The sequence below is a fragment of the Dendrobates tinctorius genome, unplaced genomic scaffold (genome assembly GCF_039654945.1).
Source record: "Dendrobates tinctorius isolate UK_male_01 unplaced genomic scaffold, ASM3965494v1 ptg000163l, whole genome shotgun sequence".
Lineage (NCBI taxonomy): Eukaryota > Metazoa > Chordata > Amphibia > Anura > Dendrobatidae > Dendrobates > Dendrobates tinctorius.
Window position 1 is genome coordinate 7,774,521 of NW_027361830.1, and position 13,873 is coordinate 7,788,393.

The window sequence follows — 13,873 nt, forward strand, 5'->3', positions numbered from 1 at the left end:
GCCGGGTATCGCTGATCGTCCTGGAATGGCCTGGACATTTTTTTGATCGCTGGTCTCCCGCTGGCCAGCACGCATCTCTGCGTGTGGCAGGCGGGAGACCAGCGATCAGCGAACTGGCGCTGGCAACTAAGGTACATATCGGGTTTCTAAGCGGCGTGCAGCGCTTAGAAACCCTCTGTGTACCTTAGTTACCAGCACGCTGGTGCAGGGAGCTGGTAACCAAGGTACACATCGGGTTTCTAAGTGCCGCGCGCTGCTTAGAAACCCAATGTGTACCTTGGTTACCAGCTCCAGCGCGCTGGTAACTAAGGTACACTGCGGGTAACTAAGCGACGTGCGTCACTTGTTACCCGCGTGTCACTGGTGCTGATCGCTGGTGAAGCTGCCTGTTTGGCAGCTCACCAGCGATCATGTAGCGACACACCAGCAGTCCTGACAAGGTCATATCGTTTTGGGATCGCTGGTGCGTCACTTTGTGTGACGGGGCCCTTATATACGGATTCCAGTTCAATGTCAATAGTTGGCCCTTATATACGGATTCCAGTTCAATGTCAATAGTTTTCAAGGAAGATGTATTGTGTTCAATAAGTATTTTAATGAAATCCAAGGAACAGGTGGAAGCCGTGTCTAACCACCTGTTGGTTAATTGCTCATTTTAAAGGTCAAAAGTGGAGTACAGCTAGACTCTCAGACCACATGGAATATTTTTTTTGCCTAAATAATTTTCTAGTGAAGCCCGATTCCCCCAGATTTTGTTTTTTGTGAAGTGCATTCCTTCATTTAAACATTAATTCCCTATTAGTAGTAGAAGCATCTTGTGAAACACTGATGGCATTCTGCTTGAAAATGGCAACAGCTTTTGAACGCCAAGTCAATTCCTTGGCTTTGAAATCCATATTTAATTGGACAATCTGTTGTAGTAACAGCATAAAGATAATTAAGTCAACACAATGTCCTATATAGGGAAAGGCACTTTAATCACGATAAGGCAACAAAATCCCACATGCAAATAAATATGGGAAGGCAAGAAAAGATCCCAAAAAATTATTTACAAATATAGTAAATTTTATTCAACAATATTAAAAACATAATACGCAAAGATGCAGAAATGCCTCTAGGCAATGCGTCGACGAGACAGGTCGGTCGCCTTCTTTCCCCTAGCGAGCGCTGATTGGATTGCATCTATTTAAATACATGGCCGCCCCTCACATTGTCACACTTCCCGAAAGAAGCTGGCGGCGAAATGCACGTTGGGGTGAGGAAACGCCTAGAGCACTTTTCTGTGGCTGATTCTTTCCCATACAGGTAACATACATTCCATCATAAGTACTTATATTTTTGGCGCCCGGCCTATAAATACGACATGCTGTGGCTATTATTAGCACCCATCTTCTGACTTAGCCAACCCCTGTTCATTCCATAAAGAGGGATCTTATACACTATTCATGTACCAGCCTGGTAATGTACTTAGGTTCCTGTATTATTGCCACCATAGTGAGGGTCTTTGTGGTCGATTTATATATATTTAAATATTGTGGTCTGTTATCTGTTTTAGGGGAGACACTGTACTTTTATTTACCCATTTCAGTTACCCACTCTTAAGCTTATGTGATATCCTCCTTGTTCCTCACCTTCACCTTTTGCTTGGCTTCCCCTAACGGTATTTCTCCTTCTTTACGTATTATGTTTTTAATATTGTTGAATAAAATTTATTATATTTTAAAATAATTTTTTGGATCTCTATCAACAGTCTAATGAGTACATGGCCTTTGTCACTTCCATGATATCATATGTAAAGATCATATAATGATCCGGCATGTCCGATTTTGGATGGCACATACTTTTCTCTAAGAAAGAGCCTCTGCTGGACATCTCTGGCGGCTTATATCATAGAGAGTTCTTATGTAAAGGCCCCTTTACATTTAGCGATCCCGACAATCATACGACCCAGTCAATGGTCGCTAGAGAGCTGTCACACAGGCAGATCTCACAGCGATGTAGCGACGCAGCAGCGGTCATTAATTACCTTTCAGACGCGGCGATCCTGACGTCCTCCCGCCCGAGTCCATGCGTCGCTCGTTGGCGCCAGCAGGAAGCGCCTGACGAGAAATGGAGCTGCACGATCTCGCGCGATCAGCGACAGACAGCGGGGGAGCCGGTCGGAGGTAAGTAGCACACATAGCGATATCGCTATGTGTAAAGGCCCCTTAAGAGAAAGTTGATAGCTGCTGGCTGAAACATCATTCTGCCAACAGTTCTCCAACAGTTATCTGGTTAGATCCCACATGTGAAAAGCATACAGATAAGTTAATTAGCTTCCTTGGAATTTGACTGTATTGTGTGCCTATAATACTGCCAGCCCCATTGGGGACAGGAGCTGATGACAGTGCAGCATGGTGGCATCTTGTCTTAAGTATGCCTGAGACGTCTATTGTAGATATCTGTGTATTATATCCAACAATCGTACATATGGCTGTTGAAGAAGGATGAGAAGTGATTTTCTATTTAGACTTGGAATAAGTATGAAAAACAAAACTAAACATATTTTCATGTATGTCAAATGTAAGCACTTTATTGTATTATTTCTGACACCAGGTCATATTCCGTTGACTATTTCCACTGTTTCTTCTCATAGTCCCAGTTGGAGGAGAAGCCTGTGACAGGATTTATCCTCATGTCAATCATTCTTTTGGTTTGCATCGCTATCCATTCATCGGAGAGTGTGTGAGGAACTGGACCAAACACTGAGAAGGAAAAATAAGCCATTAGCAAACATTTGAAGCTGGATAAGTTTTTACAACCACACAAACAGAAGCTGATCTCTTGGAACCTGGCTAGACAATTTCATTATCAACCAGTTGCTGCAGTTCGTAATGCCATATCTATTCATCCATACATGTCAATGTGACATAAGCAGCAATGCTTAAAGAAGTATTGCCATCATTTAATGTTATAGCGTATCACTAATATATGTCATAAAATTATGATCACTAGGTGTCCAAACGCTGCCACCTCCACTGATCTCCAGAATGAAGTTGGTTCAGTATATCTTCTGTAATTCTGGCAATCTGTTGTAAATGGAGCTATGTAAGTATTGTCCTGCACTGCAGGGGCCTTGGAGCATTACTGTGCAAGGAAAAATCATTCTGATGCTCTATAAGGGATCAGACAGTAAACCCCATCATTCAATAAGTAAAGGTATATCCTGCTAGTACGCCATCACGGACACTAACATACTATTAAAACATTTACCAATGATTAGTTTACCGGTTTGCAAAAAACTTTGCATATGAGTTTATGTTTTAAAGTGGATCTGTCAGCATATTTCACTATACAAACAGAATACATTGCTAAATAGATCTCTGACCTGGAGAGGCTGGTGTACTTACTTTGACAGAGCATGTCAGAACGGAAGTATAATCTGAATATTAAAATAAGCATTTTATGAGTTCTACAAAAATAAAATATCTCATGAGTCCAAATGTATTCAGTCTATCCCTACCCAGCCTGACTTTCATCTGCAACTTGTACTGAGCAGTGTGAAATTCACCAGCAGCAGGAAGGACACTGAAGAGCTGTCAATCAGGCTGGTTGGGTGGAGCAGGGAGGAGGCACACTGAGGGGCAATCAATAAGGCTATGTAGGGAGTGATGAAGTTTACACCTTCAGAAAAGATTACACAATCATTTTTAACATACATTGTCAAATTACATACACCAGCCTCATAAGGTCTAAGAGATCTAATAATGTATTAAGTGTGGTTTTGAGAAATCAGGATATACTACTTTTTATGTTGTTAAACACCAAATAATATTAAAAAAGGTCTAAGGATGCGGTGGGCCAACGGTGTATGCAGGATTTGTAAGGTTATAGCCAAGAACACGTCAATATACATATGGAAGTCTGCCCCCTAATCGTAAATTATGCCACAACATTGTCCCTAAAATCAACAAGACACTAAGCTCTTTTTTGGGCACAAACTGGGATGGAGCACAATACAGGTAAGAAGTTTAGACCTTTATGTCTTGTATATAGTGTGATGTCCTCATACACACACAAATATATAGACTGCGTAGCCAGAACATTAAACCATCTGTCTAATTGTCTGACCTCCTGTGTTCCCAAAACAGTTCTGAAACCTTCAGATGACTCTATAAAGCCTCTGAAGATCATAGAATCATAGAATCGTAGAGTTGTAAGGGACCTCCTGGGCCATCTGGTCCAACCCCCTGCTCAAAGCAGGATTCGCTAGATGTAATAGTTGCCACCAAGGCTTTACCAGCAATCCATTCCCCATACGTCTTATAATGTGTTACGGACCTGGTTTTCCAACACATCAAGAAATGTTTGTGGTATCTTGAGATTTGAGGAATTTGGCAGTCTAGTCAACACCATATACGCTCATATTCTTCAATTTTAAGAAAAGTGGGTCCCCAAATCCTTTTATAATTGTAAAATCATAGATATCAAGTACCAGTTTTTCACTGCTGCTCCAGTTTCTGTGTTTTGACTGAAGAGGTGATCTTGTGTCGACCGCACACATCAACCACTGGATCCATTCACTGAGCCCAACGGCTTTGCCGCTGTAGATGGTCCAAGCCGTCTACATCTATCTGTCTTTCCTCCACTTTCTTTGCAATAACATTCATTTTAATTTCCTTTCATTTGCCGCCAACTGAAAATCACTTATTTTTCAGCCATTTATCAAGTCTGCTTCTGGCTTGTTATTGCTAAATATGTTGGAAAATGTCCCTTAATTAAAGAGTGTAATCCTCACTTTGCAGTCTGTTATTCTGTTATTCCACAGTAATGTCTGACGTCTAGATCTTATTTTTTTATTTCTAATATTGTTTGCGATTCTTTTCATTCAGCAACAAAACCAGATGGTGTTTTCAACAACACTAATGAGGTGGATCACATTTTCCCAGTACTAAGCTTAGTAGGCACATAGCAGCATTAATAAATTTAAGAAGATCAACATACCTACCCATCGTGGGCTTCAAAGCACAAATCTCACTTTACATGTAATATCGACTTATTGCCTTGCTTTTGATACTTTACCTGCTATTACTTGCTTTCCAGGCACTCCTTATTGTATCAATGCCACTTTCAGAAGATTGGCATGTCAAGCTGGTTCCTGGCACCTGTAGTCTACAGTGGGATAGTCTCTATTGTTCTAAACAAAGCCCTGTGCGCAAAGCCCTGGTGTCTACACATATCTTTGAAAGTGTTACTGGACATCCTTAAAGGGACTTCAAACTCTATGCAAAGCAGTGTTTGTCTACTTCTATCACAGCTGAGCCTAGATTAATATTTCTCTAAATCTCTAATACCGCATCGATCAAAAACTCATCTTTGATTGTGCGTAGGAGATTCGTGATGTCCAGTGATGTATTGTTAGTTTTGACATTATTGACTTATGCAGTTTAAAAGAACATTCACTTCATAAAGGAGAGTTTCTCTAAGTATTAAGAGCATTTAACCGTTGATTTATTTCCCAGTACACCATTATACAAGTCTCTAACATTTAGCTGTTACTCTATAAAAGAGAGGTAGTTATCAGCCAACTTTTGAGCACTGTTTGGATGAAGTTTTAGCTAGATGAGTGGTCCATATGGTTAGGAATTGAAGGCCGACGGAGGGTTTGCATTGGTTAACATGTGGTGAAAGATGTCTAGATAGCTATAGGAAAAAGGGGGCATTACCTTATATAAAGGGGATGTGTGGAAAAAAAGGAATTATAACACTATATATACAGTGAAGAGCAAAAAGGTAACAATGTTTTGAACTTTTGACTTTCATGCTCCATAACTCACTATCCACTACTACTTTGAATATGAGACTACCATCATTTTTATAGACATTCATCTTGGCTACCTCATACATAAATTTAACTTGCAACTATTTAGCATATGATTAGTTATGCACATTCATGTCATGTCACTGCATTGTTACTGTTTTGTTGCTAAAGATTTTAATTTTAATTTTTATTATTTTGTTAGTATTTTGTAAATCCACTTTTGGCTTTCAACATTGCCTGAATCCTTTTGGACATGGTCTCAATCAGATTCAAACATGGGTCAACCAAAATTTAATCTCAGGTCTTTTCTACACGTTCCCAAAGTTGTTGCATACTAGTCGACTCACTTGGGTATGTTTACAGCTCTTTCTTCAACTCTAAACACAAGAGTTTGATTGGATTGAGGACTGGGGACTGTAGGGGAAAATCCAGCACCTATTCTTCATTATCATTGAACAATTTCTTCACCAATCTCGACGTATGCTTCGTGTTGTCCTGCTGGAACACTATGCTGTTATTTTCATACCCATAGTACTTGAGTGTACAAAGTAAATCATCTTGTAGGAAACTCACATATAGCTCAACATTGAGACCACCAATATCCTGGGCAAGTATCCAATGCCATTGGCTGTGAAACAACCCCATATCATAAGGCTTCCTCCACCAAACTTGACATTTCCTTCAATTCGTTAGCCCCCTTTCCCCCTTATTTCTTTCAACCCATTTGCATCCATCAGAGCCTAGTCTATTGACTTTTGTCATCACTCCATATCACCCGATTAAAGTCTTTAAATGTCCACTATCGTACTTGTTTGCTAACTTGAACCGACACTTCTTATAACAATATTGAAGTTGAGACTTCTTCACCTTTTTTCGGGCCACCATTCCAGACTTGTGTAACATGCATCGCATAGTGCTTGCATCAGTGTCTGTGATCTCATTATTATGATGCATAAGAGCCACAACCAGTGCCGTGTTTGTTGCACCAGAACTCATAGTCCTTGTGATGAGCTGACTTGTTGACTCCGATATTTTGCCTGGATGTCCACCTTTTGGCATCTGAAAGGGTGGACGGACTTCATTTTTTATTCTTCCAATTGTCATGGCTCTCACATGATGCAGTTTGGCAATTTTCTTGGCCAAGAGACCACTATCGATGAGCTGGATGATGCTGTTTCTCTTTTCTTGGGAAATTGTCTTCATGGCTGCACATCGTTTCAAACCAATGATATTTCACTTGGGAATAAACCTAATAACACACTGAGATATTAAGGAATGTGAGAACAGGTTGTATTTTGTAGTTTTCAGGAAGAAAAATATTTTTCCACCACTAGAAGCAAAACAGTAACAATGCAGTGACATGATGAGAATCTGCATAACTAATCATATGCTAAATAATTGCAAGTCAAATTTATGTGTGAGATAGCCAAGATGATGGTAGTTTCAGGATGATAGCAGCAGAGGATGGTGAGATATGGAGCCTGAAAGTCAACATTCAAAACATTGTTACCATTTTGGGCTTCGCTGTATATTCCTAAATACCTTTAATTAGCAAATCACTTCTTTTATCTTGGGAGGTAAGTGCTATAGAATTTAAATGTAAAAAATGAGGATGAATGAACTCATGGAGATCAACATCCAACACTGCGGAGACACTATCACATGTTTCTCAACGCAGTGATGCTAGATCAAAGCTCCCATCCGTTATGGGAAATATGTAAAAATATGCAAAGCACAAGCCGCGGAGACACCATCACATGTTTCTCAACACAAGCAATGACTAGCCAGGTCTTTCCCCGGGAAGGAACAACCACGGGAAGGGCAGTCTCCAATGAAGGAGACCACCTATGCCAAAACATGGTATCTGGAAACTGGCCAGTAGGAGTAATGCCTAGTAGAAGACTGTGAAAAATGAGGATGAATGAACTCATGGAGATCAACATCCAACACTGCGGAGACGGTAGGCATTGCTCCTACTGGCCAGTTTCCTACTCCATACTGATGAGGGGTAATACCCCGAAACAGCTGTCTGTGGATGGATACCATGTTTTGGCATAGGTGATCTCCTTCATTGGAGACTGCCCTTCCCGTGGTTGTTCCTTCCCGGGGAAAGACCTGGCTAGTCATTGCTTGCGTTGAGAAACATGTGATGGTGTCTCCGCGGCTTGTGTTTTGCCTAAAGAATTTAAATGGCAGCCACCTTGGTACACAAAAAGAAATCTGTCTTAAAATGTTAATAGAACAGGTGTCTGTGAGCATGTGCAGTAAGAGCTCTGTCCCTTTCTTCATGTGTTGGATGGTGTTCATCATGTCTTTCTGATATAATATTAGAGATACCAGGGGGCTGTTTTAAGAAGAGGCTGCTTACACTGATGTCCATGTCTGTCTGATGTCATCTGGAGATACCAGGATGCTGAGGTGAGAAGAGGCTGCTCATGTTGCTGTACATCATGTCTGTCTGTCATACTGGAGATAACAGGGTGCTGAGGTAAGAAGAGACTGCTCACACTGCTGTCCACCCTGTCTTTCTGATCTAACACTGGAGATACCAGGGGTTCTGAGGTAGGAAGAGGCTGCTCACACTGCTGTCCACCCTGTCTTTTTGACCTAATACTGGAGATACCAAGAGTGCTGAGGTAGGAAGAGGCTGCTGACATATCGACCTTATCTTTCTAAATGTTGAGTATTTGCAGATGACCAGCAGATAAACTATGCAATATACCTTTAAGCTATCTTTAGGTTACAGCAGCCAATTATCATTCAGAAACACTAAACCGCAGTGTGAGCAGCCTCTTCTTACCTCAGCACTAATGATGGGAGAGTAGCATTGTTGCTCGGGTGATCTCCGAGTATTTTGGCGTGCTCGGAGATTTAGTTTTCGTCGTCTCAGCTGCATGATTTGCGACTTGTAGACAGGCTGAATACATGTGGGTATTCCCTAACAAACAGGTATTCAACACATGTATTCAAGCTGTCTAGCAGTCACAAATCATGCAGCTGAGGCGACGAAAGCACGCCAAAATACTCGGAGAATACCCGAGCATGCTTGGTGAGACCTCAGCAACGAGTATACTCGCTCATCACTACTCAGTACTCCTGGTATCTCTCTAATTAGAATACTGTTGAGTCCGTAAATGTCTGATCCATCATCAACTATAAACTAAATTAATCTGACTGATAAACAGCGTAATGAAAAAAATATCGAAATTCCAGAATTACATTTTTATCGGCCAATGCAACATTGCAATAAAATACAATGAGATGGAACCAAAACACTGTATCTGTGATAAAATTTTATCATAAAAAATGTCAGCTCAGGGTGCAAAAAAATAAGTCTTTACACAGCCCCATCGACCAAAACATTAAAACGATACAGGTCTCGGTAAATAGTGACACAAACAAAAATGTTTTAAACAAATTTCAAAACATTTTTTCACCACTTAAAAAAAACTATACATGTTTGGCATCTGCGTAATTGTACTTAACTGGAGAACCATATTGACAGGTCAGTTGTATTGTATCGCAAACATGGTACATAACCCAAAAAAACTATTGTGGTATTGCACCTTTTTTGTTATTTCAATGCACTTGGAATTTTCTTCCTGCTTTTCAGTGCGTCATATGATAAAACTATAGATGTAATTCAAAAGTACAACTTGTCCCACAAAAAAACAAACCTTCATACGGTTATGTGGATGGAAAAATAAGAAAGTTATGGTTCTTGGAAGAAGGAGAGGAAATCATGCAAAAAACAAAAATAGCCCGGTCATGAGGGAGTTAAATGATATGCACATGGCATTGTTTCATTGCATAGAATAATATCAAGCCTTTATGTAAACTCAAGAAAGTATGGCTTTGGGAAATTTAAAACAAAATACTGTATCGCAAAAGCCTAAAAATGTACAGGTATAGCTAGGATCACGTCGGCGTTCAGGGTTCTTTTTTCTTTTTTTTTTATCAGATCATTTTTCATTGTGAAAAATATCAAGATATATTCACATTTTAATTTTATTTTTAGAAACAATCAAAACTAAGTAAACCAAACACACAAATAAAAAATATATATACTTAATTACAAACCAAATAAAAATTGGTTCATATTAACATTCATCGTAGGTATTATCATTCGTTTACTACAATTTACATACATGAATACAAATATAAATGAATATCATCTAACTGCTCGTGTATTGCGCCAAAATACAGAGAATTAAAGCATTTACATATAGTTATCTAGGACCGCTTTGTTTCCCAAAACAAAAATATAACACTTAAGGTACTGTCACACTTAGCGATGCACCAGCGATCCCGACAACGATATGGATCGCTGGCGCATCGCTAAGTGGTCGCTAGTGAGCTGCCACACAGGCAGATCTCACCAGCGAAATAGCAGCGGTCGGGGGTCGCTACTTACCTGTCAGACGCGGCGATCCTGACGTCCTCCCGTCCGCGTCCACGCGTTGCTCGTCTCCACAGCAGAAAGCCCAGCAGGAAGCTGACGACGAGAAACGGCCCAGGCCGTTCTCACGCGATCAGCGATAACCAGCGGGGAAGCTGGTTGGAGGTAAGTATCACACATAGTGATATCGCTAGCAATATCGCTATAACGTCACAAAACCAGTGACGTTATAGTGATATTGCTAGCGATACCGCTTAGTGTGACGGGGCCTTTAGGGTATGTGAGTTAGGGATCTGAGATGAGGAGATTTTACAGGTTTATGACAAGGACATGTACAGATGTCTATCTTAGTTTTTCTAAGAAGGCTTTCCGATGCAATTCCCGGAGTAGCTAACCATTGTTCCCATGTCTTTATAATTTTTTTGAGGGTGTTTCTTTTAATATATGTTCCCCTTTGGATTTCAATTCTTCTATCATTGGGGGGGATTTTTCTATCCAGTGTAGTACTAATAGTTTTCTAGCTTGAAATGGCACTCGGGAGATAGCTATAGCTATAGGAGAATCCGAATCCAGCCCACCCTTCAATAGACCGAGTATGCAGATGTTGGGTTCTAATGATATATGGTTTCCGAACAGAGATTTTATCGAGTCAACTACATCCTTCAATACTTCCCAATGTTTACACACTCCCACATCATGTGCATTAGGTGAATGTCGCTTTTCCCGCATCTTGGTCACATGTTGTCCTCTCTTATACCAATAGGATACTCGGGGTGTCATATACTCTACGAATAAGAAAAATTTGAGACAGTCTTTGTGATTGAGACAAGGATATTTTAGGAATTAGATCTAGCACCTCTTTCCATTGTTCCACCCAAATGTCTTTCCCACTTTGCTTTGGCTGTGATTGGATACTTTTCTAATTGCACAGCCATAAGCTGCTTATATATATGGAAAATTAAACCCTTTGTGTCTATTGCAAAAGCAATTGTATCAATTATACTGTTTATTTATAACAATGTCATTTGCTCTGAACTGTGCATTATACGCATGATGCGTTTTCAAAAATTGGTAAAACATTTTGTGAGTTTTTTTTCCTTTTTTTGTATTGTTATAGGAACAGAAAAATTAAAATCCAAAACAAATGCATCTGTCACATAATAAAGACAATGATGGACAGAACCAATTGAATATAATCAGATCTTGTTAGGTTTTGTTAGCGTATCTATCTTTTTAACAGAGCGTGTTGCATCTGTTCTTCCAGTAAGGCTATGTGCACACGTGCGGAATTCACACGGATTTTATGCATTTTTACCTCGATTTTTCGCAGCAAAAACGCATAAAATAAGCATCCCATTGTATTCATTGGCATTCCGCTCATGCTGTGCTAATGCTGCGTATTTCTCCGCAGCGGAATCGCATAGCGGAAAAATACGCAGCATGATCATTATTTTTGTGGACTCGCGGGAATTCCGCACACATAGGAATGCATTGTTCCGCTTACTTTCCGCATGTGGCTATGCCCACCATGCGCTAAGTAAGCTGAAAATGTGCGGATGGTACCCAGGCTTTGGAGGAGAGGAGACTGTCCTCCAGGCCCTGGGTACCATATCCCTGTGAAAAATAGAATTAAAATAAAAAATTGTGATATTCTCACCTTCCGGCGGCCCCTGCAGCGTCCCCATGCTCTCGGCAAGTTCCGTTCCCTGTGATGCTTTGTGACAATGACCTGTGATGATGTAGCGGTCTCGCGTGATGCTATGTCATCTGGGGTCATTGTCGCAAGGCATTGCTGGGAAAGGGACTCGCCGGGAGCATCGCTCAGGCCTGGGAAGGCTGCGGGGGACGCCAGACGGTGAGAATATTACAATTTTTTATTTGTTTTTATTTTTAACATATCTTTTTACTACTGATGCTGCATAGGCAGCCTCAATAGTAAAAAGTTGGTCACACTTGTCAAACACTATGTTTGACGAGTGACCAACCTGTCAATCAGTTTTCCAAGCAATGCTACAGATCGCTTGGAAAATGCTAGCATTCTGCAAGCTAATTACGCTTGCAAAACGCTAGTTGTTTGCGAGAATTACGCATGCGGATTTCTCATGTATTTCCCGCGGCAGGGAGTTGCGGAATTGCCGCGGATATTTCTGTGGCAATTCCGCACGTGGGAACATACCCTAAATCTGATGGAACTTACAACTACATGAGCGTGAACCTATCCTGAGCATTGGCCTTTAGAGTGGACCCCTCAAGTCAGTTCTAGTTTATATTAATGCAAGTTCTGAGTTCTGTTGCATTAATAAAAACTGTTGCAGAAATTATATTTCTTCTTCTCTAAAATTATGTGACGTTTTTTGTTTTTTGTGGAATGGAGGGAGTAAACAGGTTCCATAGAATATGCCCAGCCTCACAAACATTTTGTTCATATGTATTTTCCAACATCCCCTAAAGATGTTACGGACAGACTTGAGAAGAATCACCTTGTCGCCTCATCCAAACCTGAGCTTTCACTTTTGAGTGGTTGTCATTTAAAAGAATTATCTGTAATACATTCATAGAGTGAGATGACAGGGAGCCGAGTGAAAGGAGAGCGTGCAGTATCGCAATGTAACACATGAGATCACATTGCCTAGCAACCGGCTTCCCTACCCACAGTAATCAGTTATAAGTTACCATTTTGTGCTCATTTAGATGCTGAGTTGTTAAGCATTTAATAAGAATTCTGTCTAAGTTATCTCATATAACATGCAAATACTCTTCGGAGTGCGGCTGGCAAACACCTCATTCAACAGGAGTGATAACATGGGCAAAATATACACAAGTGCTCAATAGCCATTTTGCTAAATTTTTCCTTATATTCTTATTATTCTTAGAGGATCAGACTATCCAGTTATTTTACGAACAGTTGATGGAACATAAGGAATAGACGGTAAGATGCAAGATCCGACTACACAAGGCTTATTTGTAGTCTGCTACCATGGAGACAGGTAGGTCTGTGTAGAAGCTGGGTACAATGAATGGTACGATATTTATTAGCATGGTAAGTATTTGTAAGGTCATACACTTTCCAAGATCAAAGAAAAATTTCACAAATCTAATGCAAGGAGTGAATTTTTACATGTCACTGATGGATCAACATGTACTATATAACTGAAAAAAAATGGGCCCACATACCTTCAGTATTAAATTAATGTTCAGATGCACAAATACGCTATGTGGCCAATATACAAACTGTGGTGTAGTAACCACTGTGTATGCTAGGGGGCGCTGTGTGGGTGCCCCAGGAGAGAGGATGAGTGGCAGGATGCTGAATGACCATTATGTATCCCAAGGTAGGTGGCCTTGGGATGGAAGCTTGAATATGTGTGTTGATCAGCAGAGGTACTGCTGAGCTTCTGTTACACTGTGTCAGGGAGAGCTTTCCAGGTAGCTGGTGAGACGGGCGGAACCAGCTACCTACAAATCCACCTAGGGGTGTGTCTAAAAACGCCTATAGTAAAGACTATGTGTGAATGCTTGTAGGACCTGTGATGAGGTCATAGCCATGTGATCCGGTGGGCATGGCTACGGATCATATAAGGTGGCCAGGGTAGGTCACATGAGAGAATGCTTGGACCCGATTGGTCTATATGGAAGGTCTCGCCTGGCTGACGCGCTGAGTGCATGTGGAGACG

General features: G+C 40.7%; 1 protein-coding gene across 1 annotated transcript in view; it reads right to left on the bottom strand.

The window, feature by feature from the left end:
- Nucleotides 1-2,544: 2,544 nt before the first annotated feature.
- The window catches only part of LOC141052867 (cytochrome c oxidase subunit 4 isoform 1, mitochondrial-like), a 162,629-nt gene continuing 151,300 nt past the window's right edge, over nucleotides 2,545-13,873 (bottom strand). Inside the window, exon 5 of the mRNA XM_073550180.1 lies at nucleotides 2,545-2,744. Within this exon, the coding sequence (XP_073406281.1) occupies nucleotides 2,611-2,744 (134 nt within the window). The 3' untranslated portion in view covers nucleotides 2,545-2,610. The remainder of the gene's footprint in view (nucleotides 2,745-13,873) is intronic.